This window comes from Oenanthe melanoleuca, chromosome 1 (assembly GCF_029582105.1).
Source record: "Oenanthe melanoleuca isolate GR-GAL-2019-014 chromosome 1, OMel1.0, whole genome shotgun sequence".
Lineage (NCBI taxonomy): Eukaryota > Metazoa > Chordata > Aves > Passeriformes > Muscicapidae > Oenanthe > Oenanthe melanoleuca.
In genome coordinates this window covers 111,677,326-111,702,841 of record NC_079333.1, presented here as the reverse complement: position 1 = coordinate 111,702,841, position 25,516 = coordinate 111,677,326, and the positions used below count along the sequence as shown (strand labels likewise).

Sequence of the window (25,516 nt, the reverse complement as noted above, 5' to 3'; positions counted from 1 at the left end):
GGGATGCGCTCCCCGGCACATCCCGTCGCTGCCGGCCGGTCCCGCAGCCCCGGCAGAGGGAACCATCGAGCCGCGCAGCGCCGCTCGCGGGGCAGCTCCGGGACCGGCCCGGGCTCTGCGGGGTCCCGGCTCCGCAACAACCCCGGGGGCACCGGGTACCCCCAGAGCTCCCCAATAACCCCCGGGGGGCACCAGGTACCCCCAGAGCTCCCCAATAACCCCCGGGGCTCCGCAGTAACCTCCAGAGCTCCCCAGTTACCCCCGGGGCTCCCCAGTAACGCTCGGGGTCCCCGTTGCACTGGGAGGGCTCAGGGGGGCAGAGAGGCTCAACCGAGTGTCCCGAGAGCCAACAGGGGAGATTTGGCTCTGGGAATTCAGCCTGGCACTGCCCATCCCGTCCTGGCACTGTCCATCCTGTCCTGACACTGCCCATCCTGTCCTGGCACTTCCCATCCTGTCCTGGCACTGCCCATCCCATCCTGGCACTGTCCATCCCGTTCTGGCACTGCCCATCCTGTCCTGGCACTGTCCATCCTGTCCTGACACTGCCCATCCTGTCCTGGCACTGCCCATCATGTCTTGGCACTGCCCATCCTGTCCTGGCACTGCCCATCCCGTCCTGGCACTGTCCATCCTGTCCTGGCACTGCCCAACTTGTCCTGGCACTGCCCATCCCGTCCTGGCACTGCCCAACTTGTCCTGGCACTGTCCATCCCATCCTGGCTCTGCCCATCCTGTCCTGGCACTGCCCATCTTGTCCTGGCACTGTCCATCCTGTCCTGGCACTGCCCATCCTGTCCTGGCACTGCCCATCCTGGCACTGCCCATCCTGGCACTGCCCATCCTGTCCTGGCACTGCCCATCCTGTCCTGGCACTGCCCATCCCGTCCTGGCTCTGCCCATCCTGTCCTGGCTCTGCCCATCCCGTCCTGGCACTGCCCATCTTGTCCTGGCACTGTCCATCCTGTCCTGGCACTGCCCATCCTGTCCTGGCACTGCCCATCCTGTCCTGGCACTGCCCATCCCATCCTGGCTCTGTCCATCCCATCCTGTCCCGGCACTGTCCATCCCGTCCTGGCACTGCCCATCCTGTCCTGGCACTGCCCATCCTGTCCTGGCACTGCCCATCCTGTCCTGGCACTGCCCATCCCGTGGGGTGGAGCACAGGAGGAGCTGGATTCCATGTTCCAGATATTTTCTGTATTTTCTCTTTGGACTTGGATATTTATTAATTTCGATTTATTTTACATTTTTACAAACTGACAGTTTTATAGTACTTTAAGTAACAAGTTGAAAATGGAGATGCATTTTTTTTTACAAGGATTTTTAAGGGCTAATTGTTTAATTAAGGAATTACACTTAAATTATTTTTACTTTTAATTTAATAGCTAACCACTTGTGGTCCTTAATGTGGAATTTTTTATTTAATTAAAAAAGATTACTTAGATTTATGAAGAGGAAGGTGAAAAAGAAAGAGAAAGTCTTGCTTTGAAATTTTTATTTATATATGTATATATATTGACATTATATTTCAAAACTTTACAAATTCTAATTTTTCACTAGGTGATATTACACACTTTTATTTAAACTATAGTCTTATAATTCTAGTTTTATTATTTAATTCTGGAAGCTTTTTCTATGGCTTTAGGTTAAATGCAGCGTTTCTTTGGAGGTCAGCACACAAAGTCTGAAATCCTTAATTTCTCCAATTTCAGCAGGGGGACAGCGGGAGGGGATGAGCTTTAGGGTCCCTTCCAGCCCAAACCTGTCTGGGACCCCACGATTCTAAGGTTCCAATCCTAGAATTATAAACATTTTATGGACTTTATTAATTCTGAGGAAGGTTTTATCTGGCTGTGTCCCTGGGCTGAGCAGGACACGGGGCAGAAACACGAAGGGACCTTTCCCTTTCCCTTTCCTTTCCTCTCCCTGCCAGGAGCGTCTGGGGGCGTTTCAGCCACTGGAGGATGAGGATGAGGAGGAGGAGGATGAGGAGGATGAGGAGGGTGAGGATGAGGAGGATGAGGATGATGAGGAGGATGAGGATGAGGAGGGTGAGGATGAGGATGAGGATGAGGAAGATGAGGAGGATGAGGATGAGGAGGATGAGGATGATGAGGAGGATGAGGATGAGGAGGATGAGGATGAGGATGAGGATGAGGAAGATGAGGAGGATGAGGATGAGAATGAGGAGGATGAGGAGGATGAGGAGGGAATTTCAGTCCCAGGAGGGTCCAAGCCCCTCGTGCACAGCAGTGAGCAGCCCGTGCTGGGGCTCCAGCTCTGCCCTCCTGCTCCTGCCCAGGAAAATAAATAATAAATGTTCACAGCTGCTCCTTTCCCGTGGCTCAGCAGAAACGTTTTCTGCTGAGTCAGAGTCTGACTCAGCGGAAAGGGGACCCTGCCCGGGCCGGGGCTGCCTTATCGCTGCCTTATCACCACAAGGCTCCTGTTTGTGCCGTCCCAGTTATCACCCGGCGCAGCCCCAGGCTGGGGCCAGCGCCGTGACTCAGCACCTGAGCCTGAGCAAACCCATCCCAGCAGCCCGAGCTGGGAGAGCCCAGAAACATCCCACAAATACCCCAGAAACATCCCATAAATATCCCATAAATATCCCAGAAACATCCCATAAACATCCCATAAACATCCCATAAACATCCCATAAATATCCCATAAATATCCCAGAAACATCCCATAAATATCCCAGAAACATCCCACAAATACCCCAGAAACATCCCACAAATACCCCAGAAACATCCCATAAATATCCCATAAATATCCCATAAATATCCCAGAAACATCCCATAAACATCCCAGAAACATCCCATAAATATCCCATAAGTACCCCAGAAACATCCCACAAATACCCCAGAAACATCCCACAAATACTCCAGAAACATCCCATAAATATCCCATAAATACCCCAGAAATACCCCAGAAACATCCCATAACCATCCCATAAATACCCCAGAAACATCCCATAAACATCCCATAAACGTCCCATAAATATCCCATAAACATCCCATAAACTGCAGAGACAGGTTTGAGTCCTGGGCATGGGAGTGAGACCCCTCACCTGACCCTGACCCTGACCCTGATCCTGCTCCTCATCCTGACCCTGGTCCTGGTCCTGATCCTGGTCCTGGTTCTGACTCTGATCCTGGTTCAGGTCCTGGTCCTGGTCCTGGTTTTGACCCTGGCCCTGATCCTGATCCTGGTCCTGGTTGTGACCCCGACCCCAATCCGGTCCTGGTCCTCATCCTGACCCTGACCCTGGTCCTGGTCCTGGTGTCAGAGCTCCCTCTCTGCCTGGGGGTGCAGAGGAGCCTCGCACAGCAGGGCTGAGTTCCTGGGCTTGGAACAGGGTCTGGGATGTGTGGGGTCTGTGGGGTCTGTGGGATTTGGGGATGTGTGGGGTGTGTGGAGTCTGAGGTGTCTATGGGATGTGTGGGGTCTGTGGGATGTGTGGGGTCTGTGGGATGTGTGGGGTCTATGGGGTGTGTGGGGTGTGTGGGGTGTGTGGGGTCTGTGGGGTCTATGGGATGTGCTGTGTGGTGTGTGCCCGGCCCCATCCCAGCCCCGCTGTCTCCCTGCCCTCCCTGTCCCGCGGCGCTCGGGGCTGCCAGAGTCCGGATTTCTGGCCAGTCCTGTCCCCGTCACAGCCCCGGGGCAGGGGGAGCCCCCAGACCCGCTCAGCTTCTGCAGAGGGATCTCCCCACCTCCCACCCCCTTTCCGAGCCCTTGGCTGCCCGAATAACCCGGGGGCAGATGTGGGGTCAGGGGGCTCTGCCCCCCAGAACCAGCCCAGCCCTGGAGCAGCTCTGGCTCTGTCCCCTGCCAGCTCTGGGGGCTGCAGGGGAGAACAATTCCCATAAAAACAAACAATTCCCACGAAAACAAACAATTCCCACACAAACAATTCCCACACAAACAATTCCCACGGATCCCGTTCCCGGCCCCGCTGGTGCCACCGACGGGCAGGGCAGCAGAGCCCGGCCCGGTGCCCCGGAGCCGTCCCGGCACACGGGGAAGGTCGGTCAGAGGATCCCCGGGTGCAGGGGGACCCCAGAGCCGCGGGGGTCTCTGAGCAGGGCTGGGACCGAGGGACCCTCGGACAGCTCGGGCTGAGAGCGGGGGGCACAGGGACCCTGCAGAGCTCGGGGGGAGCGGGGCTGGGGGCAGCGGGGCTGTTGTGAGCTGTGAGGGACCCTGAGCTGTGAGGGATCCATCCTGCCCTGAGCTGTGAGGGATACTGAGTTGTGAGGGATCCTGCTCTGAGCTGTGAGCGATCCTGAGCTGTGAGGGACCCGGAGCTGTAAGGGACCCTGAGCTGTGAGAGATCCATCCTGCCCTGAGCTGTGAGAGATCCTGAGCTGTGAGGGACCCGGAGCTGTGAGGGATCCATCCTGCCCTGAGCTGTGAGCGATCCTGAGCTGTGAGGGATCCATCCTGCCCTGACCTGTGAGGGATCCATCCCTGCTCTGAGCTGCTGAGGGATCCTACTCTGCACTCCCTGCTGCAGCACTGGCAGCATCAAACACCTGCAGGTCACACCGAACAAACACCTGCAGGCGCCCCCAAACACCTGCAGGTGCTTTTCCTGCACCACCAAACACCTGCAGGTCCCTGTCACATCCGAGGTGTCTCCTCAGAGCTGGGATCACCTCTGCAGGACATGCAGGTGGTTTGGAGCCCAGCTCTTCCCCGTGCCCGCCCATGGGAGACTGCAGGAGCTGTTCTTGGAGGTTTCCATGGCTGTTTATTGTTCCTTATCTCAGGAATGCTTTGTCCAGTGAACAGCAGTCTGTCCAGCCAGACCTCCAGGGCAGAATCTGCCTGGCAGAGGCAGGACTTATCTTTCATAGTCTAAATTACCTACTAGGTATTTACAATTATTTTCCAATACAATACAGCTTTGTTAAACTGTCAGCTCTGTCTCCATCCAATCTGAAAGTGCCAGCATGTCACCCAGCACGGAGGAGAAGGAGGAAGAATATCCACACCCCAAATTCTCCATCTTGGCCACGTGTCCCTTAATATCAACATTCTAGAAATCTGCTAATTCTACATTCCAACAGTCTAATTTACACTCTGTTTATTTTTGTAGCTTGCATTTCTTCTCTCAACATTGGTAAATTGTTCCAAGGAGCTAAATCCAGCCCCTGAGACACCTGGGTCTGATTCGAGGGTCTTTGGGGGGTCTTAAACCTCCCAGGGAAGCCAGAGGAACACTCTGGGCTACCACAGGTCACCACCACACACCTGCAGGTGCTTTTCCTGCACCAAACAAACACCTGCAGGTCACCACCAAACACCTTGCAGGTGCTTTTCCTGCACCACCACACACCTGCAGCACAGGCTGGCTCGGTGTGTCCATGCAGCCCCGGCTCCCTCGGTGGCCACGGGAGCTCTGGGCTCTGGGCAGAGCGAAAGGCTGCAGAGCAGAGTCCCCTCCGACCCTGGGACACACTGTCCCGTGTGAGTCCTGCCTGAGACCCTGAACCCCGTCCTGGAACAGCTCTCACCTGGCATGAGAGAAAAACGTGATGGGAAAGCTCAGTGTACACCTGGACAGGAGGGGAGAAGCTGCAGGAAGAGCTCAGAGCCCCTGGAGGGATCGAGGAGAGCTGGAGAGGGGCTGGGGACAATGAGAGGATATATCCTGGATGGAAAACACATCACTCAGCCTGGAGAGCTGGGGGTGACACCTGGGAAGGAGAAGCTGCAGGGAGAGCTCAGAGCCCCTGGCAGGGCCTGAAGGGATCCAGGAGAGCTGGAGAGGGGCTGGGGACAAGGCAGGGAGGGACAGACACAGGGAATGGCTGCAGAGTAGGGTTTGATGGGATATTGGGAATTAGGAATTGTTCCCTGGGAGGGGCTGGGATGGATTCCCAGAGCAGCTGTGGCTGCCCCTGGATCCCTGGAATGTTCAGTTCCAGCTGGACACTGGGATTTGGGACAGTGGGAGGTGTCCCTGGTGGCACTGGGTGGGTTTGATGTCCCTCCCTGCCTGTGCCCGGGTGTGGATGGGATCTGTCCGTCTGTCCAGCCCAGCCCCTGTCAGACCCTCCCTCCAGCCCAGCTGTGCCTGGGCCGGGCTTATCTGGGCTGCACCCGGGGCTATCGGGACTGTCGGGGCTATCGGGGCTCGGGAGCGGTCGGGCTGCCGGGGGCGATAGGGGAGCAGGGCAGGGCTGATAGCCCAGCGTGCGGAGGGACCCACCGTGCCCGTGTCTGCACGGAAAAACTGCATTCCCAGAAATTCCCCCGTGCCCAGGCAGCAGCCCCAGGCAGGGAAAGGTGATTGTGCAAATTGTGCTGATTCAGACACGGGCTGTGCATTTCCCTGACCGCAGCCTGAATTAGGATCATGAACCCCAAACCCATTCTGAACCCTGGATGGCTTTAGAGCAGCTGCTCTGCCCCTTCCCTAAACTCTGGGAGAATCTGGCTTTGCTCTGCTGCTCTGGGCACCCTGAGCCAGCCCTGCCCACCCTGCCAGGGAACAATTCCTAATTCCCAATGTCCCACCCAGCCCTGCCTCTGGCACTGGGACCCATTCCCTGGGTCCTGGCACTCCCTGCCTTGTCCCCAGTCCCTCTCCAGTTTTCCCAGTTTTCCCAATTTTTCCAGTTTTTCCTGATATCCAGCCTTGGCCCCAGCCCCTCTCCAGTTTTTCCAGTTTCCCCAATTTTTCCAGTTTTTCCTGATCTCCAGCCTTGTCCCCAGCCCCTCTCCAGTTTTTCCAGTTTCTCCAATTTTTCCAGTTTTTCCTGATCTCCAGCCTTGTCCCCAGCCCCTCTCCAGTTTTTCCAGGGGTTCCTCTTGTCCATCCCCAGCACCATTCCAAGCCACCCCTGCCTGGGAAGCACCTCTGACCTCCAAGGCACCAGTCCCACCCTGGCCACAGCCACATGGGCTGGATGGGATTAATGTGGGCAGGGATGGGCAAATGTGGGGCAGGATTGTGTAAATGTGGGGCAGAATTGCAGAAATGTGGGCAGGGATGGGTAAATTTGGGGCTGGATTGAATAAATGTGGGGCTGGATTGGATAAATGTGGGGCAGGGATGGGTAAATTTGGGGCTGGATTGGATAAATGTGGGGCAGGGATGGATAAATGTGGGACAGGGATGGGTAAAGGAGCTGGTGTAGGACTGTGCAGAGGGGCTGCAAGAGGCCCCTGATGTGACAGAGTCTCCCCAGGCACAGGGAGCAGCCCTAATCCCATTAATCCCATCAATCCCATCAATCCCATCAATCCCATCAATCCCATCAATCCCATTAGTCCCATTAGTCCCATTAATCCCATTAATCCCATCAATCCCATTAGTCCCATTAATCCCATTAATCCCATTAATCCCATTAGTCCCACTAATCCCATTAGTTCCATCAATCCCATCAATCCCATCAATCCCATTAATCCCATTAATCCCATTAATCCCATTAACCTGTGATTCCCTCCCCTGTTCCTGGGCTGCTGTGCCCACCTGAAGGGGTGGGGAATGCTGGGGTCAGTGAGTCAGGGGGGTCTGAATCCTTCAGACAGAAATCAGAGAGCAGGGATGGAATTACAGCCTTGGGTGGACTGAAGCACATTAACCCACTCACACATCAAGTGAACAGTTAAGCAGAAGTCAGTCAGTGATTTTAGGGTGAGCTCTGGTGCTTTTAGTGAGTGAAAGGTTTCAGTGCAGAGCAGCAGAGTGAGTTCCAGTGAGGGCTGGAACACACTGAGATCTGCAGGGAGGCTCCAGGCCCACAGCTGTAGGCAGGACTGAGACACAGCAGAGCTGCAGGGAGAATATTGCTGACATTTCTCACATGGAACAAGACAGGTTGTGTGTGCAGCTCTGTACTAACCTGGGGTGCTGAGAAACCAGAATTCCAACAGGTTGAGGAGTGGTGGTGTGAGTTTGTGTCTGAGCTTGTGGGGAAATCCTGTGTGAGAGTTTGTACTGGGAGAGTTGGTGCTTTTGCCTTTCTTGCTTCTCTTCTTTGCTGCCTTTGCTTTTCCAGCCACCAACACCTGAGAAGGAAACAGGAGCTGCTGCACCTGCATCAGCCCCACTGGGACCTCTGGGAGCAGCTCCTGCTTTAACCTGGGACTCTAGACTGGACTTGGATGTCTGTGCTGGAGCCTTGGGCACTGATGTGCTTCTGCAATAAATAACATTTTTAGCTGCTTGCTGATTTAGAGGATTACCCAACAGATTGTTCCCTGAGCACCTGAGGTCTAACTCACATGTTGGTGCCTGTGTGGGGTTAAAGAGCTGCTGTGGGGATAAGATCAGCAATTCAGGGATCAGTGCAGCATGGAATGAGTCTGATGGGAACCACTGCTGTCATTCCCTCCTGTCCCCTCTGCCTTCCTGCTTCCCCTGAGCCCTTTGTGACCAAAATCACCCACCCGTGAAAATCTCCCCCAGCAGTGGAAGGAGAGCCTGGCAGCTCCAGGCTCTCACACCAGCCCTGCCTCTGTTTCCAGCAGGCTCCAGAGCCCAGGGCTCGTTACCCCCTTTACAAAGGTGGCATTAGTGCTGCAGGTACTCCCCTGCATCCTGTCCTGCTGCCCTCCCTGAGCAGCACAGCAGCACCATTATCTTCCCCTTCTGGAGTTCATCCTTGCAGAGCTGCAAGTGAACCAGAGAGGCGAGGGCACGGCTGAGAGCAGCCCCAGCTCAGCCCGGGGCTCATTCCAGGGCCGGGAATTGCAGAGGAGCAATGCTGTAATTAAGCATTAATGTAACGAGCATTATTGCAATAAATGCAGAGGGCACTGAGCCTGGCTGGCGTGGGGGGATCTCAGGGGTCACATTTTCCATCCCCTCCTGGAGCTCTGGGGGGTTTGGACCCTCTGTGGGGGGTTTGGACCCTCTATGGGGGGTTTGGACCCGGTCTGGGGGTTTGGACCCGGTCTGGGTGGGTTTGGACCCTCTATGGGGTGGGTTTGGACCCGCTCTGGGTGGGTTTGGACCCTCTGTGGTGGGTTTGGACCCGTTCTGGGGGTTTGGACCCGCTCTGGGTGGGTTTGGACCCTCTATGGTGGGTTTGGACCCGCTATGGGGGTTTGGACCCGCTATGGGTGGGTTTGGACCCTCTATGGTGGGTTTGGACCCGTTCTGGGGGTTTGGACCCGCTCTGGGTGGGTTTGGACCCTCTATGGTGGGTTTGGACCCGCTCTGGGGTTTGGAGCCGCTCTGCAGTGCCCAGATGTGCAGGGCAGGGCAGGGCAGGTGGGGCACAGGGTGATTCCCTTATCTGCCCCCACAGCCCGGGGCAGCTATCACAGCTATCAGCACAGCGGGGCTGCTGCGGGGCCCCTCCCACGGCCGGGCATGGAAACAGCAAGAGTGGGTCCTGGAGCCCTGAGGTGACAGCTGGGTGACCACAGCTGTGAGTCCCCAGTGGCACCAGGGCTCTGGGCCCGTGTGTGTGTGCTGGGCATCACCCAGTGCCAGCCTGGCCTGGCTGGAGGGACCCCAGACCCCCCAGAGCCACCCAGCCACGGCAGGGACCCCTCCCACTGCCCCAGGTTTGGGTCAGGAGGGACCCTAAAGTTCTCCTCATCCCTCCCTGCCATGGCAGGGACACCTCCCACTGTCCCCAGTGTCCAGCCTGGCCTGGGGCACTGCCAGGGATCCAGGGGCAGCCACAGCTGTGCCAGCCCTGCCCACCCTGCCAGGGAACAATTCCTGCCCAAGATCCCACCCAGCCCTGCCCTCTGGCACTGGGAGCCATTCCCTGGGTCCTGTCCCTCCATCTCTTGGGAATTGTCTCTCCCCACCCTGCCAGGGAACAATTCCTGCCCCAGTTCCCCCCAGCCCTGCCCTCTGGCACTGGGAGCCATTCCCTGGGCCCTGTTTCTGCCTCCCCATGTAAAAATTCCCTCTCCAGCCTTCTCAGACCAGTGGACCAGTATCAGTCTGAAGATTTCTCAGGTGTGGATGAAATTTCTGAAAGCTCCCACAGGCCCAAGGCAGGTTCAAGGAGCCCGGGGAGGTCTGGGTTGGATAATCCCAGTTCCAGCTCCCTGCTGGGCACTTTCTGCTGTCCCAGCCCCTCCAGCCTGGCCTGGAGCAGTTCCAGTGTCTGTGGATTTGTCTGGGCTCCTGACACCTCCACACCCTGGCTTGGGAGCACAGCTGCTCTGGAGGCTGGAACACACCTGTGCAGGTGTCAGCCAGAGCCAGACAAGGCCTGGAGCCAGACCCTGAGCTGTGGAAATGCTGCTGGGGCTGGGGCAGGGCAGCTCCTGCTAGCCTTGGGCAAGCAGGGAATTATTTATTTTATTTTATTTTATTTTAGTTTAGTTTAGTTTAGTTTAGTTTATTCTAGTTTATTTTATTTTACTTTATTTTACTTTACTTATTTTATTTTACTTTTATTTTATTTTATTTTATTTTATTTTACTTTATTTTATTTTACTTTGCTTTATTTTATTTTACTTTATTTTTTATGTTATTTTATTTTATTTTATTTTACTTTACTTTATTTTACTTTATTTTATTTATTTTATTTTATTTTATTTATTTTATTTTATTTTATTTTACTTTATTTTACTTTATTTTATTTTATTTTACTTAATATTTTATTTTATATTTTATTTTATTTTATTTTTTTACTTTATTTTATTTTACTTTATTTTATATTTTATTTTGTTGTATTTTATTTTTTAATTTTTTTATTTTACCTTTTTTTTTTCCCATTTTTTTTTTTTTTTTTTTTTTTTTATTCCCAGCAGGGAAACACTGAAGGACTCAGACCTGGCACACCTGGCAGGGCAGAGGAGCCTGTTCACAGCCACGCAGGTTCCTGCACACCTGGGGCACAGGTGCTGCCTGTGCTCCACCAAGAGCCCTCCAGAGCCCCGGGCCAGGGACGGGCTGGAGCAGCCTGGGACAGGACAGGTGTGCTGTGCACGGCAGGATGGGACAGGACAGGTGTGCTGTGCACGGCAGGATGGGACAGGACAGGTGTGCTGTGCACGGCAGGATGGGACAGGTGTGCTGTGCACGGCAGGGTGGGGCAGAGCAGGTGTGCTGTGCAGGACAGGGTGGGACAGCACAGGTGTGCTGTGCACGGCAGGGTGGGACAGGACAGGTGTGCTGTGCACGGCAGGGTGGGGCAGCGCAGGTGTGCTGTGCAGGACAGGGTGGGGCAGGACAGGTGTGCTGTGCACGGCAGGACAGGGTGGGACAGGTGTGCTGTGCAGGACAGGGTGGGGCAGCGCAGCATCAGAGTCCCGAATGCTGCAGTCAGTGAGTCAGGGGGGTCTGAGTCCTTCAGACAGAAATCAGAGAGCAGGGATGGAATGACAGCCTTGGGTGGACTGAAGCACATTAACCCACTCACACATCAAGTGAACAGTTAAGCAGAAGTCAGTCAGTGATTTTAGGGTGAGCTCTGGTGCTTTTAGTGAGTGAAAGGTTTCAGTGCAGAGCAGCAGAGCGAGTTCCAGTGAGGGCTGGAACACACTGAGATCTGCAGGGAGGCTCCAGGCCCACAGCTGTAGGCAGGACTGAGACACAGCAGAGCTGCAGGGAGAATATTGCTGACATTTCTCACATGGAACAAGACAGGTTGTGTGTGCAGCTCTGTACTAACCCGGGGTGCTGAGAAACCAGAATTCCAACAGGCTGAGGAGTGGTGGTGTGAGTTTGTGTCTGAGCTTGTGGGGAAAATCCTGTGTGAGAGTTTGTGCTGGGAGAGTTGATGCTTTTGCCTTTGGCTTTTGCCAAGACTTTGCTATTGCCTGTTGAGACTGATGTGTTTTGCAATAAGATGTGCTCTGTAATAAATAACCTTTTTAACTCTCAGCTGCTTTGCTTGTTTAAGATAACCCAACAAGTAGGAGCCAAGAGCTCAGAGCAGGAGCCCTGAGCTCTGGAGTTTGGTTCCTGTAGAGCACAGGGGGTCAGAGAACATCATCACCTGTCCAAGCAGGCAGCTCCTGGTTCCAGAGCTGCTCTCTGAGGATTCCAGAGGTGTGGGAACATCCTCCCCTGCAGCTCCGGGTTCTGGAGCTGCTCTCTGAGGATTCCAGAGGTGTGGGAACATCCTCCCCTGCAGCTCCTGGTTCTGGAGCTGCTCCCTGAGGATTCCAGCAGGGATGGCTGCAGTGGCCAGGCTGTGCTGAGCAGGGAGATAAGAGGGTCCTGAGCCCTGAGCTGGCCTGTTAAGGACTCTCAGGCTTTTCCTGGAAGACCACACCTCACTGCAGAGTGACCACTGCAGAGTGACCACTGCAGAGTGACCACTGCCGGCCAGCCCAGCCCCCCTGGCACCCCCAATGGTCCCAGCCAATGGTCCAGCTGTGGGGGCTGGGCTGGGGCTGGGCCAGGGGATAAAACCAGCAGGGTCTGGGCTCAGCTCCAGGCTCTGAGTCCCCTCTGTGTCCCCTCTGTGCCTCCTGCAGCCCAGCAGAGCCACCATGGTGCACTGGACAGCCGAGGAGAAGCAGCTCATCACCGGCCTCTGGGCCAAGGTCAACGTGGAGGAGTGTGGGGCCGAGGCTCTGGCCAGGTGAGAGAGCTCTGGGCAGGTGGGAGAGCCCTGGGCAGGTGGGTGAGCCCTGGGCAGGTGGGTGAGATCTGGGCAGGTGAGTGCAGTTCTGGGCAGGTGTGTGAGCCCTGTCCATGTGGGTGCAGCTCTGCCCAGGTGTGTGAGCCCTGCCCAGGTGTGTGAGCTCTGCCCAGGTGTGCAGCCCTGCCCAGGTGTGTGCAGCTCTGGCCAGGTGTGTGCAGCTCCGCCCAGGTGAGTGAGCTCTGCCCAGGTGTGCGAGCTCTGCCCAGGTGTGCAGCCCTGCCCAGGTAGGTCCAGCTCCGCCCAGGTGAGTGAGCCCTGCCCAGGTGTGTGAGTCCTGCCCAGGTGTGCAGCCCTGCCCAGGTGTGCAGCCCTGCCCAGGTGTGTGCAGCTCAGGCACCTGCCCCTCAGAAGGAACCCACTCCAGCCGTGCATGTTTAACCTGCCCGTTCTCGTGTCTCTCCCCAGGCTGCTGATCGTCTATCCCTGGACCCAGAGGTTCTTTGACAACTTCGGGAACCTGTCCAGCCCCACGGCCATCCTTGGCAACCCCAAGGTGCGTGCCCACGGCAGGAAGGTGCTGACCTCCTTCGGGGAGGCCGTCAGGAACCTGGACAGCATCAAGAAAACCTTTTCCCAGCTGTCTGAGCTGCACTGTGAGAAGCTGCACGTGGACCCCGAGAACTTCAGGGTGAGCTGTGTTTGGAGCTGTCCCCTCTGATCTCCCTGCCCAGGGATTCTCAGTGCCTGGGGCATCTCCAGGGCTCAGTGACCTGTGGCAGTTCCCCAGCAGGGCAGGGCTGGCTGCAGTGGGCACTGGGGCAGGGGGAGGTTGGTCAGTAATTCAGGGTGACACTGGGCTCTGTGACAGACACAGGGAGGTTCCCTGGGAGTCTGGGGGCTCGTTCAGGCATGGCTGGGGAAAAGGAGCAGGATGCTGGCCTCTGCTTCACCTCTGCTTGTGCAGGTAGAGGGTGCCCCGTGCACTGACCCCCCTGCAGCAGGAGTGGGGAGAAAAAGGAGAGGCAGAAAAAGGAGAGGCAGAAAAATGCCCAGGGGCTGGGAAATGTGAGAGGAGGCAGAGATGGAGCAGAGGGAGCAGGGATGGAGCAGAGGATGCAGAGATGGAGCAGAGGATGCAGGGATGGAGCAGAGGGAGCAGAGATGGGCAGAGGGAGCAGAGATGGAGCAGAGGATGCAGAGATGGGGCAGAGGGAGCAGAGATGGGGCAGAGGGAGCAGAGATGGGGCAGAGGGAGCAGAGATGGGGCAGAGGGAGCAGAGATGGAGCAGAGGGAGCAGAGATGGGGCAGAGGATGCAGAGATGGGCAGAGGATGCAGAGATGGAGCAGAGGGAGCAGGGATGGAGCAGAGGATGCAGAGATGGAGCAGAGGGAGCAGGGATGGAGCAGAGGGAGCAGAGATGGAGCAGAGGGAGCAGAGATGGGCAGAGGGAGCAGGGATGGAGCAGAGGATGCAGGGATGGATGGAGCAGAGGAGGCAGAGATGGATGGAGAAGAGGAGCAGGGATGGATGGGGCAGAAGATGCAGAGATGGATGGGGCAGGTCTCTCCCGTGCCCAGGGCCAGCTCAGAGCTCCTGTCCAGCTGCCAGCCCCTCTCTGGCCACAGCCAGGACCTGCTGGGGTGTCCTGTCCCTGTGCTGTGCAGGCCAGGGTGCCCTGCTGAGCCCATTTCCCTCCTGCCTTCCCCCACAGCTCCTGGGTGACATCCTGGTCATCGTGCTGGCCGCCCACTTCGGCCAGGACTTCAGCCCTGCCTGCCAGGCCACCTGGCAGAAGCTGGTGGGGCTGGTGGCCCACGCCCTGGCCCTCAAGTACCACTGACGCCTCGGAGGCACCTGTGTGTGACAGCCAATAAAAAACATAAATAAAAATCACATTTTCTGCAGGTCTTTGTGTTCTGTGTCTCTGTGGTGGCCTGTGGGCCCTGGGCCTCTCCCCCTGGGATATTTATACACTTGCAGAGATTAGGTGGTCAGGCAGAAATGTTCCCCTCCACAGTTGCTGCTGATGTATTCAGCTGATCAAAAGGCCAGGTTGGACAGGGCTGGGAGCAGCTGGGGCACTGGGAGGTGGCAGGGGTGGGAACGGTGGGATTTCAGGTCCCATCCACCCCAAACCTTCTGGGATTTTAAAAGAGGAGCAAAGGCACCCTCGGGAGCTGCTGGGCTCAGACTCAGCCCTTGTGCTCCGTGTGAGCTGGGCTGGCCTGGCTCCAGGCAGAGCTTGGCCCAGGGGCTGATAAGGGCTGTGCAGGGCTTGGCAGGACCCTGCTGCAATCCGGGAGCAGTGAGCCCTGCCGTGCCCTCCTGGGCAGGGCTGTGTCCAAAGGGACGGCTCTTGGCCCTGGGGGGAAGGTGTGTGGCCAGGGCCGGCTGGCACAAGGCTCCCCACCTGGCTGTCACAGTCCCCAGCAGAGTCCTGATGGTTCCTTCAACCCCAGGGTGCAAAGGACAAAAGCAGGACAGCCAGGTTTGTTCAGCAGCAAGCAGCAATGCAGTTTATTGCATGAAAACAATTCTGTTTTGTGATAGGGAGAGAGAGGGAGAAAGGATGGGATGTAGCTGCCAACAGACAGACACATCCTCGTGGTTGTTCGATGACAGAAGCGTCTTCAATCCCGTGGGGAGAAAGATCTGAGTCTCTTTAGAAATGTCACTTTTTACAGTCCTGTTCCAAAGTGAGAGGCCTCTGGCCCAAAGGTGTGAGGTTTATGGACTGTTTATGTGGAGATCTGTTGGGGAAGGTAGAACAGGAAAGTCCTTGTTACTGAATTACCATGAACACAATAGGATGGCCTGCTGAAGCAATCCCCTCTTGTCAAAACAATGAGAGCCAGAGAGCCACTCCAAGGGTCACAAAAGACTTACCAGGGTCCAAGATTAGATCTTAGAGTTTAGAAGTCACACTCTATGCTAATATAAGGATTCCCATAGGCTGCATGTAAGTGCTATAGAATTAGTATTTTGTATTAGATTGGTTCTTAGGGATCACAATATTCATGATGGAAAAGGATTTATTGTGTTACAAACGGGAAGTCGCTCTCTTCCTGCTCTTCTTCCTCTCTACTCTTTACTCCTTGCTCTTCTTCTTCTTCCTCTCTTTACCCTCTTTACTCTCTCTCTACCCTCCCCCTTCTCTCTTTCTCTCCCCCCTTTATCTCTTTAATCTGCATGTGGCTGTGCCGGGCAGCTCCTTGCAGACTCTCTTATAATAAACTGCAGCTGCAGGTTTTAGCATTTACAGAGCGTTTGAGTCGTTCCACGCGTCCACCGTGGCACGGAGAATGCGGGAGTGTCCCGCAGAGATCATCGCTCCAGAAACAGGAGCTGGAGCGGGAGAGCAGCCCCACGGCAGCGCCGGGCTCCCCCCGGCTGAGAGCCGGGAATTAACAAGGGCACTTAACTCTTTCTTGTGGAAATGAAGGGAGCACCAGGGTGGGCCCAGGCTGGGCTGTGCCCGCCTTTGGTTTTTGCAGCCCTGCCCAGGCTCCGGGGGGCTCGGGGCTGGCGCAGCCCTGCCCAGGCTCAGCCTTGCCCAGGCTCAGCCCTGCCCAGGCTCAGCCTTGCCCAGGCTCAGCCCTGCCCAGGCTCAGCCCTGCCCAGGCTCAGCTCTGCCCAGGCTCAGCCCTGCCCAGGCTCAGCCCTGCCCAGGCTCAGCTCTGCCCAGGCTCAGCCTTGCCCAGGCTCAGCCTGCCGTCCTGCAGGCGCTGGGGCTGTGTCTGCCCCGCTGGGAGCCCGCGGCTCTGAGCGTGTCCTGGCCAGGGGCCGGTGCTGTGAACAGCCTGGGACCAGCGGTCAGTGCTGTGAACAGCCCGGGACCAGCGGTCAGTGCTGTGACCAGCCCTGGGGCCAGGGGTCAGTGCTGTGACCAGCCCTGGGGCCAGGGGTCAGTGCTGTGACCAGCCCCGGGGCCAGGGGTCAGTGCTGTGACCGGCCCTGGGGCCAGCGGTCAGTGCTGTGACCAGCCCTGGGCCAGCCCAGCGCAGCCTTGCTTCAAATCAACCCATGGCTCAACAACCTGCACATTTGGAAACCCTTGGAATCCCTTCTCGGGGAGTTTAAACTCATGTTTAAATCCTTTCTCTGGGAGCTTAAACCCATGTTTAAATCTTTTCTGTGGGAGCTTAAACGCAGGTTTAAATCCTTTCTCTGGGAGCTTAAACGCAGGTTTAAATCCTTTTTCATGTAGTTTAAACCCATGTTTAAATCTTTTCTCTGGAAGCTTAAACCCACGTTTAAATCCTTTCTCAGAGAGTTTAAACCCATGTTTAAATCCTTTCTCGGGGTGATTTAAACCCACATTTAAATCATTTTTCATGTAGTTTAAACCCATGTTTAAATCCTTTTTCATGTTGAAATCCTTTCTCTGGGAGCTTAACCCCATGTTTAAATCCTTTCTCTGGGAGCTTAAACCCATGTTTAAATCCTTTCTCAGGCAGTTTAAACCCATGTTTAAATCCTTTTTCATGTAGTTTAAACCCACGTTTAAATCCTTTCTCTGGGAGTTTAAACCCACGTTTAAATCCTTTCTGAGGGAATTTAAACCCACGTTTAAATCCTTTTTCATGTAGTTTAAACCCACGTTTAAATCCTTTTTCATGTAGTTTAAACCCACGTTTAAATCCTTTCTGAGGGAATTTAAACCCACGTTTAAATCCTTTTTCATGTAGTTTAAACCCACGTTTAAATCCTTTCTGAGGGAGTTTACAGCCCTGCTTTCAGCTGTGCCAGCTGTGGGTGCCCTGGGCACCAGTGCAGCTGCTGGGAGCTCTCTGCGTGCCCAGGGCACATCCCCAAGTGTCCCAGGGCAGGCGGGAGCAGCCGGGGACAGCGGGAGGTTGTTGGAGTCCGTGAGCCAGGGCTCTCTGAATTCTTTAGAGGGAAACCCGAGCGCAGGGGTTGAATTAAAGGTGTCCCTGCCAGGGCAGGGTGGCACGGGCGGCTGTAAGGTCCCTCCTAAGCCGGAGCAGTCCGGGATCCCACGGTTCCCAGTGCAGAGCACCTGGCAGCGCTCCCTGGGCAGGAGGGGCTGGGGACACTGGGGACACTGGGGACGCTGGGGACACTGGGGACACTGCCCGTGCCACCCCGCGGGGCTGGGGCCGTGCAGGGGTACTGTCACAGGCGGGGAAGGGGCCCCTGTCCCCCCTGGCCCGCGGCCAGCCGCGCTATCTGCCCCCGCAGCCCCGCTCCTCCCGGCCCCCAGCCCGGCTCCCGGCCCAGATTAGCCCCAGCCCCTATAAAACCCCGGGCGGCCGCGGCCCCGCACTGCTCGGGACCGGACACACCGAACCAGCACCATGGTGCACTGGACAGCCGAGGAGAAGCAGCTCATCACCGGCCTCTGGGCCAAGGTCAACGTGGGCGACTGCGGCGCCGAGGCTCTGGCCAGGTGAGTGAGATCTGGGCAGGTGAGAGAGCTCTGGGCAGGTGAGACAGATCTGGCCAGGTGGGTGAGCTCCGGGCAGGTGAGAGAGATCTGGGCAGGTGAGTGAGCTCTGCCATGTGGGTGCAGCTCTGCCCAGGTGTGTGAGCCCTGCCCAGGTGTGTGAGCCCTGCCCAGGTGTGCAGCCCTGCCCAGGTGTGTGAGCCCTGCCCAGGTGGGTGCAGCCCTGCAGAGCAAACCCCTCCAGCCATGCAGCCTCAATGTCTCTTTGTCTGTCTGTGTCCCTGCCTCTCTCCCCAGGCTGCTGATCGTCTACCCCTGGACCCAGAGGTTCTTCGCCTCCTTCGGGAACCTGTCCAGCCCCACGGCCATCCTTGGCAACCCCATGGTCCGTGCCCACGGCAAGAAGGTGCTGACCTCCTTCGGGGAGGCCATCAAGAACCTGGACACCATCAAGAAATCTTTTGCCCAGCTGAGCAAACTGCACTGTGACAAGCTGCACGTGGACCCCGAGAACTTCAGGGTGAGCCATGCTGGGCTCCAGCTGGGCTGGGCAGAGGGTCTGGGCTCGGGAGGTGCTCCTGGCGTCTCAGAGGGGTCGGGCAGTCAGGGAGACCTCGAGAGAAACCGTGGGGCTGCCTGGGGGCCTGGGGAGGGCAGGGAGGGGAAAGCAGAGTCCTATCTGGGGGGAGCAGGGAGGAGCTCTGGGGCTGGGATCTGTGCGAGGAGGCAGCCAGGCCGGCCAGGGAAAGGGCAGAAATGCAGAGACAGATGTGTGCTGGCCAGCAGAAACACCCTGGAGCTGCCAGAAGGGAAGGAACTGAGCCGGGGTTTAAGGGAAGAGCTGAGCTCGGCTGGGAGGGAGTGGTTAAACCAGAAGGGAAAACAGCACAGGCACTTTGGCAGGAGGGTTCCGAGCCCAGGGGCAGCCAGGGAAGGGCTAAACCCGGTGGGAGCTGAGGGAGGACAAGCTCAGCAGGCACAGGAAGGTGCTGGGGCAGCATCCAGCACACCCGGGCATCCCAGGGCTGGCACAGGCTGTGCCAGGAGTGCGTGCCCTGCTCGGGCCAGCGTCAATCTGCTCCTTGCCCTGCTGTCCCCTCCCCGGGACCGAGGGGGACGGGGGGAGGGCTGTGGGGACAGCAGCAGCTGACGGCTTCCCCCCTCCGTGCCAGCTCCTGGGTGACATCCTCATCGTGGTCCTGGCCGCCCACTTCGGCAAGGACTTCACCCCCGCCTGCCAGGCCGCCTGGCAGAAGATGGTGCGAGTGGTGGCCCACGCGCTGGCCCACGAGTACCACTGAGCCCCGGCACCTGGGGACAGCCCGGGGCTCCCAGAGCCGATAAACACCAGCTGAGCCAAATAAACCATGGCTGAGCCAAATAAACCCCAGATGTGCCCAATAAACCCCAGATGTGCCCGATAAACCCCAGCTGAGCCAAATAAACCATGGCTGAGCCCAGTAAACCCCGGCTGTGCCCAATAAACCCCGAATGTGCCCAATAAACCCCGGCTGCTCCAGCACCAGAGCGTCTGCCTCTCTGTGGGAATGGGCAGGGACGGGCGGCTGGGGAGCAAATCTCACAAATTACACATTACGTGGGGTAATGTGGGATAACAACATGGGATAACGTGGGATAACATGGGATAACAACATGGGGTAACAACATGGGATAACATGGGATAACGTGGGATACCAACATGGGATACATGGGATAACAACATGGAATACCATGGAATAACATGGGATAACAATGAGGGATAACGTGGGATAACAATGTGGGATTACATGGGATAATGTGGGATTACATGGGATAACATGGGATACCAACATGGGACAACACAGGGTAACACGGGATAACAGGAGATAACAACATGGGATAACGTGGGATAACAGGAGATAACAACATGGGATAACATGGGCCAAAGTCTCCTTCATGCAAGTGAAACTTGTCTAAGGTGGAGATCCCAGAGGAATGTTCAGGACAAAACCCAAATAAACACCACAAAACACAAACAGAAACACACTGTCACTTTTTGGAGACATCAGGTGCACTGCTTGGTTTAATGTTTTAAGGTTTCCCAGAGTGAGTGGAGTAGAGCTGTACAAAAACATGCAGTGGGAGAAGTGGTGGAGATTGGGGCCACAGTTTGTAAATTCCTGCGTGTGGGGTTCTGCTGCCTTGGGGTTTTTAAAGTCTGTGTCATTCTTAGATTAGCCAAGGCAGAATGTAACAGACACAACCATCAGGGCTTGGTTGGATGGGGCTTGGAACAAACGTGGGCTAGTGGGAGGTGTCCCTGCCCGTGCAGGGGATGGGGCTGGGTGAGATTGGAGGTCCCTTCCAGCCCAGAGCAGGCTGGGACTCTGAGATACCGTGGAACAGCAAGTGCTGATTGCAGAGGGCCGGGCACAGAGTCACCCCCAGGCTGACCCGGGTGCCTCAGTGAGCAGCAGCAAACACAAACACTCACTGCAAGTCACCCAGAGCCCAGCAGGGCATCCCTGAGCCCCCCGAGCTCCATCCCTGTGCCTGAGCCCTCCTTCAGCTGGCACCGGGGCAGAGCAGCCCCAGGGGACCCGGCTGCCTCTCCCCTCCTCAGGATCATCCAGCTGCTGAACCCCTGGGCCAGGCACTGCCTCAGGCTGCACATCTGTGCAGATGTTTCTTCTTCATGGAAAGGGAGCTCAGGGCTTGGAACTGCCCAGGGAGGTTTGGGGTCCCCATCCCTGCAGGTGGCACCTGGAGGGTGACAAGTGGGTATGGGGACAGCTGGCACTAAGGGGCTGGGAGGGCTTTTCCAGCTCAGGGATTTGGGGATTCTGTGGGATCCCAGTAACCCCAGTAACCCTAGCTCTCCTCATGCCCTGTAAGCCTACCCTGCAGCAGGTGGCTTTCCCTGGGCTGTAACATCTCCTTGCCAGCCTTGCCTGACCTTTGCCAAGGGGCTCTTTGAGACAGGAGCTCCCTCAGGGCTGCAGGGCCTTGCTGTGGTTTTAGCAGTGTCATCCTGAAGTCAGTGAAACTCCTGCAGAGCTGATGGGGAAGCAGAGGGAGAACCCAAACCCTGGCAGGTCCTGCAAGGAGAGAAGGAGAAATGGTTGCAAATAGAGGGAGAACCCAAACCCTGGCAGGTCCTGCAAGGAGAGAAGGAGAAATGGTTGCAAATAGAGGGAGAACCCAAACCCTGGCAGGTCCTGCAAGGAGAGAAGGAGAAATGGTTGCAAATAGAGGGAGAACCCAAACCCTGGCAGGTCCTGCAAGGAGAGAAGGAGAAATGGTTGCAAATAGAGGGAGAACCCAAACCCTGGCAGGTCCTACAAGGAGAGGAGAAGGAGGAATGGGTGCAAACAGAGGGAGAACACAAACCCTGGCAGGTCCTGCAAGGAGAGAAGGAGAAATGGGTGCAAACAGAGGAAGAAGAAACCCTGGCAGGTCCTGCAAGGAGAGAAGGACAAACGGGTGCAAACAGGGAGAACCCGAGAGCCCAAGGCTGCGTGCCCTGCCTCAGGGGTTGGCACTGCCCAAGGGGCACCAGGCACCCCTTCCAGCGCTGTGCTGGGACTGCACAGAGATAATGTCACCCTGCAGCACGGCTGGAAATCAGGGACGGTGACGGGGGTGGCCAGGCCCAGAGCTGGGTCTGGGCACCTTGCCCTGGGCCCCACCCTGGGCCGTGTGTGTCCCCTCCCTGGGCCGTGTCCCCTCCCGGGGAGCAGCGTGGGGCCCCCGGGGGTGCAGCCAATGGAGGGGTGCAGAGGGCAGAGGAGGGGCCGGGCTCAGGGGATAAAAGCGGGGCTGGCCACGGCTGCCCAGCGTGCAACCCTTCGGGAGCAAGAGCCAGCGTTCCTCCGAGCCAGGCGAGCCTCCAGCCGACACCATGGTGCAGTGGACAGCCGAGGAGAAGCAGCTCATCACCGGCCTCTGGGGCAAGGTCAACGTGGCCGAGTGCGGCGGCGAGGCCCTGGCCAGGTGAGAGAGCCCTGGCCCTGCAGGGGGACAGGGACGGGGACAGGGACGGGGACAGGGACAGGGACAGGGACAGGGCACGCAGCGTGGGTCTGACCGTGTCCCGTGTCTCTCCCCAGGCTGCTGATCGTCTACCCCTGGACCCAGAGGTTCTTCGCCTCCTTCGGGAACCTGTCCAGCGCCACGGCCGTGCTTGGCAACCCCAAGGTGCAGGCCCATGGCAAGAAGGTGCTGACCTCCTTCGGGGAGGCCGTCAAGAACCTGGACAGCATCAAGGGCACCTTCGCCCAGCTGTCCGAGCTGCACTGCGACAAGCTGCACGTGGACCCCGAGAACTTCAGGGTGAGTGCGCCCTGAGCCCCCTCCCCAGGACACTGTCCCCTCGGCCTGGCGCCCAGCAGAGAGGGATTGACCCAGAGGGAGGAGAGGGGCCGGGGGTGGCATCAGGGGGAGAGGCAGAGGGGCAGAGAGGGGAGGGAGCCAGGGTGAGAGGGCACCGTGCAGGCTGGGGTGACAGGGGCTGTGTGCAGGGGACAGCGGGGACAGAAGGGACAGCAGGGACAGCAGGCTGGGGTGACAGGGACTGTGTGCAGGGGACAGCGGGGACAGAAGGGACAGCGGGGACAGCAGGGACAGCAGGACGTGGTTTCACTCAGGGAATGGAGGGGGAGAACAAAGTGACAGCAGTTGCTGAGCAGGAAGAGGTTTGAGCTGAGGGGGAAGAGAAGGAGCAAAGTTTGGCACAGAGGAGAGCAGGGAGATGAGTGAGGAGCACTGGATGCCAAAAGTAAAAGAGGATCTATGGAGGATCTGGGAATATCTCAGTGGGGAATTAGCCCCAGCATTTGTCCCTGGGCTGGGGCAGCAGAAATCCCCCTGTGCCGGCAGGAGCTCGTTGTTTGTGCCAGGGTGGGTCTTGAGAGAAGCTCCAAAACAAAGCCAGAAGGGACAACGAAAAATTGACCCCAAAAAACGCTGGAGAGTTTTTGGCTCCTCTTGCCATGGGGTAGCAGATGAACCTTTAGAGTAGGAGCAGAGACCAAGTTTGAGGGGCTGGGGAGGTTCCCGAGGGTGCGGATTTCCTGCGCGGGGATGTCGGGGCTGTGCAGGCGCTGCTAACCCGGGGCTGTCCTGTCCCCACAGCTCCTGGGTGACATCCTGGTGGTGGTCCTGGCCGCCCACTTCGGCAAGGACTTCACTCCCGACTGCCAGGCCGCGTGGCAGAAGCTGGTGCGTGTGGTGGCCCACGCGCTGGCCCGCAAGTACCACTGAGAGCCCGGGGCGGCAGCGCCTGCCCCTGAGCCAGCGCTTCTGACAGCAAATAAAGCTCGTCCTGTCAACTCTGCTGCCTCTGAGTGTCCCTGAGGGCAGGGGGGACGGGCTGCGGCGCCAGCGTGGGCACAGAACGCACCTGCCTGTGCTCTGGGGCTTTGGGGGGGTTTGCCTCTGGAAATTGGGTTTTTGGGATTTTGGGGGGATAAAGTCCTGCCACCCCACACTCTGCACGGAGGAGCCACTCAGAGTTTCACTGTGAAACCTGGTGTCTCTCCTAGACAAGGGGAATCGAGAGCGTCCGTGTTTTTCTGGGGAGGAGGATAAACAAATTGAAGACTTTAATCTACCCTGGCTCATCCCTGGCATGAAACCTCCCCAGAACCAGCTGAGTCACCCAGGCCCAGAGCCAGCTGGGTGGGGGCAGCTCTTAGATAAACATTTGCTATCAAGGACTGTCCAGACCTTGTTTATTCACATCCCTCCCCCCTGCGCCGCCCACTCTGCAGTTTGGGGGGGCCTGACTCTGCCAGGAGCAGCGAGTTAATTCCCTGGATGCCAGTTTTGGGTGGGTTTAGGTGTCTGCAGAGCAGGACCCGTCTGGGCAGGGGCTGCTCCTGGCATGGGCAGCGCCTCTGAGCAGAGCAGGAGGTGACAAGAGCGATGCCTGGCTGGAGGATGTGCTCAGCTCTCGGGGAAAGCCTGCTCCTGCTGTCAAGGCACACACTGAGGAGAGAAGATGATTCACAGGAAAAACAAAACAAAAAACAAACAAACAAAAAAACCAATACCCAAAAAAACCAAAACAACCAAAAACAACAACAACAACAAAAAAAAACCAACAAAAAACCAAAGCAAAAAAAAACCAAAGTGTTTTTCTCCCTGCATGGCAGGCACAGAGTCACCAAAACCCCAAATATTTCATGACTTTTCATGGGCTTCATGACAGATATGAACAGTTTCTATGAACATGATTGTTCGTGGACTTCAGGCAGAAATGAGAGAACTGTTTGGATGAGGAGGTGACTGGGAGTGGGAAGGGCAACAGAGCTGGAGAGGGGCTGGGGACAAGGCAGGGAGGGACAGCACACAGGGAATGGCTGCAGAGTAGGGTTTGGTGGGATATTGGGAATTAGGAATTGTTCCCTGGGAGGGGCTGGGATGGATTCCCAGAGCAGCTGTGGCTGCCCCTGGATCCCTGGAATGTTCAGTTCCAGGCTGGACACTGGGATTTGGGGCAGTGGGAGGTGTCCCTGCCATGGCAGGGTGGCATTAAATGGGATTTAAGGTCCTTCCCACCCAAAGCAGGATGTTCTGGGATTTTCATGCTGGGCTCCAGGAGGAGAGCTGCCATCTCCCAGTGCCTGAGCAATCCAAGCCCAGGCCACAGTTAAATGATTTTTATCATTTAACACCATTTCCAAGGCCTTTCCCTGCCCATTCTGCCAAAGGGCAATCCCCCTCTCTGAATTCTGCTGGCTCATTTCTCTCTGTTGTTGTGGACATTCCCTTCCTTCCTCTCCCAGGCAGCACCGAGTGCAGCTCATCCATCAAAGTTTTGTGGGAGAACCATCCCTCACCCTGCTGGGTGAACTTCCCACCCTTCCAGAGCTGCCTGATGCATTCAGAGGGACTCAGGAGTTTTCAGTCTTTTCTTAATCAGACCTGAACCAAGTCTGTGCTGATTGCAACTCCCAGCATCTTTTGAAGAATTCTTATTCAAATGTTAGTCAGGGGCAGGTGAACAGGGGACTATCAGGTGTAATTATTTTTATCTGGCCTCATCCCCACACTTATCCAAATTGCTGGAACAGAAAAAGTTCCCAGTTCACTTCTTAGCACAAGCCAAAAATACTCCTTAGGCAGCTCTGTGCTGCCCCTGCTGGGTTGTTTTTGTGTGTTTATAGGCAGAGCTCTGCAGCTCTCAGGGGATGCTCAGGAGTGCCAGGGAGCACTGCAGAGCTGCTGGGGTGGAGTGCAGCTGGGGTGACACTGCTGTGACACTGCTGTGACACTGCTGGGACCAGGGCACCGACCGTGGGCTGCTCTGGTGTGTGAAAGAGGCCTCGTTGCTTTTGGGAGGTAAATACAGGTGTTGTTTTCTCCAGGAACTGAGTGGAAATTCCCTCCTTGCCCCAGAGTCTCTGCTCCTGCAGGGGCTGTTCAGGTCTCAGAGATATTGGGACAGAAAATCCCTTTGCCTGTGGCACAGAGGATCCCTGGGGTTTCCCAGGATGGCCAAAGCAGCAGGGGACACTGCAGGGATGGCAGCAGCCCCCCTTGTCCTCCCCGAGCCCCTTCCAGGCTGGGAGAGGATCAGAACTTTTCCCATCTGGTGT

At 56.6% G+C, this 25,516-nt stretch overlaps 3 protein-coding genes across 8 annotated transcripts; all 3 read left to right on the top strand.

Moving 5' to 3' along the window:
- Window positions 1–7,508: 7,508 nt before the first annotated feature.
- Window positions 7,509–14,432, top strand: LOC130256905 (hemoglobin subunit beta-like). Of its 5 annotated transcripts, XM_056499025.1 has the most exons (5): window positions 10,112–10,175; window positions 10,741–10,909; window positions 12,418–12,524; window positions 12,993–13,215; window positions 14,241–14,416. In XM_056499025.1, exons 3-5 carry the CDS (start codon window positions 12,433–12,435, stop codon window positions 14,367–14,369), a joined length of 444 nt encoding a protein of 147 aa, XP_056355000.1. In that variant the 5' UTR covers window positions 10,112–10,175; window positions 10,741–10,909; window positions 12,418–12,432; the 3' UTR covers window positions 14,370–14,416. The 5 variants fall into 5 exon arrangements, with proteins under 5 accessions (XP_056355024.1, XP_056355040.1, XP_056355000.1 ...); XM_056499049.1 differs by lacking the exons at window positions 10,112–10,175; window positions 10,741–10,909 and adding an exon at window positions 7,509–8,153; XM_056499065.1 differs by lacking the exons at window positions 10,112–10,175; window positions 10,741–10,909 and adding an exon at window positions 9,355–9,940 and having other exon boundaries at window positions 14,241–14,432.
- Window positions 14,433–17,847: 3,415 nt separating this feature from the next.
- LOC130256920 (hemoglobin subunit beta) lies at window positions 17,848–19,429 on the top strand. The gene is made up of 3 exons (XM_056499079.1): window positions 17,848–17,939; window positions 18,234–18,456; window positions 19,109–19,429. The coding sequence occupies exons 1-3, from the start codon at window positions 17,848–17,850 to the stop codon at window positions 19,235–19,237; spliced, it is 444 nt and encodes a 147-aa protein (XP_056355054.1). The 3' UTR covers window positions 19,238–19,429.
- Window positions 19,430–20,338: 909 nt separating this feature from the next.
- Window positions 20,339–23,633, top strand: LOC130248945 (hemoglobin subunit beta). 2 transcript variants are annotated; one of them, XM_056483144.1, is made up of 4 exons: window positions 20,339–21,190; window positions 21,372–21,908; window positions 22,025–22,247; window positions 23,049–23,633. In XM_056483144.1, the coding sequence occupies exons 2-4, from the start codon at window positions 21,817–21,819 to the stop codon at window positions 23,175–23,177; spliced, it is 444 nt and encodes a 147-aa protein (XP_056339119.1). In that variant the 5' UTR covers window positions 20,339–21,190; window positions 21,372–21,816; the 3' UTR covers window positions 23,178–23,633. The 2 variants fall into 2 exon arrangements, with proteins under 2 accessions (XP_056339119.1, XP_056339110.1); XM_056483135.1 differs by having other exon boundaries at window positions 20,648–21,908.
- Window positions 23,634–25,516: the final 1,883 nt, after the last annotated feature.

Coding starts and splice junctions, on each gene's coding strand:
- LOC130256905 (XM_056499065.1), top strand. CDS start 9,581: ATGGCAGGGACACCTCCCACTGTCCCCAGTGTCCAGCCTGGCCTGGGG. Junction 9,941..12,417: donor TCAGTCTGAAGATTTCTCAG/GTGTGGATGAAA, acceptor TGCCTCCTGCAG/CCCAGCAGAGCCACCATGGT. Junction 13,216..14,240: donor TGGACCCCGAGAACTTCAGG/GTGAGCTGTGTT, acceptor CTTCCCCCACAG/CTCCTGGGTGACATCCTGGT.
- LOC130256920 (XM_056499079.1), top strand. CDS start 17,848: ATGGTGCACTGGACAGCCGAGGAGAAGCAGCTCATCACCGGCCTCTGG. Junction 17,940..18,233: donor GGCGCCGAGGCTCTGGCCAG/GTGAGTGAGATC, acceptor CTCTCTCCCCAG/GCTGCTGATCGTCTACCCCT. Junction 18,457..19,108: donor TGGACCCCGAGAACTTCAGG/GTGAGCCATGCT, acceptor CCTCCGTGCCAG/CTCCTGGGTGACATCCTCAT.
- LOC130248945 (XM_056483144.1), top strand. CDS start 21,817: ATGGTGCAGTGGACAGCCGAGGAGAAGCAGCTCATCACCGGCCTCTGG. Junction 21,909..22,024: donor GGCGGCGAGGCCCTGGCCAG/GTGAGAGAGCCC, acceptor GTCTCTCCCCAG/GCTGCTGATCGTCTACCCCT. Junction 22,248..23,048: donor TGGACCCCGAGAACTTCAGG/GTGAGTGCGCCC, acceptor CTGTCCCCACAG/CTCCTGGGTGACATCCTGGT.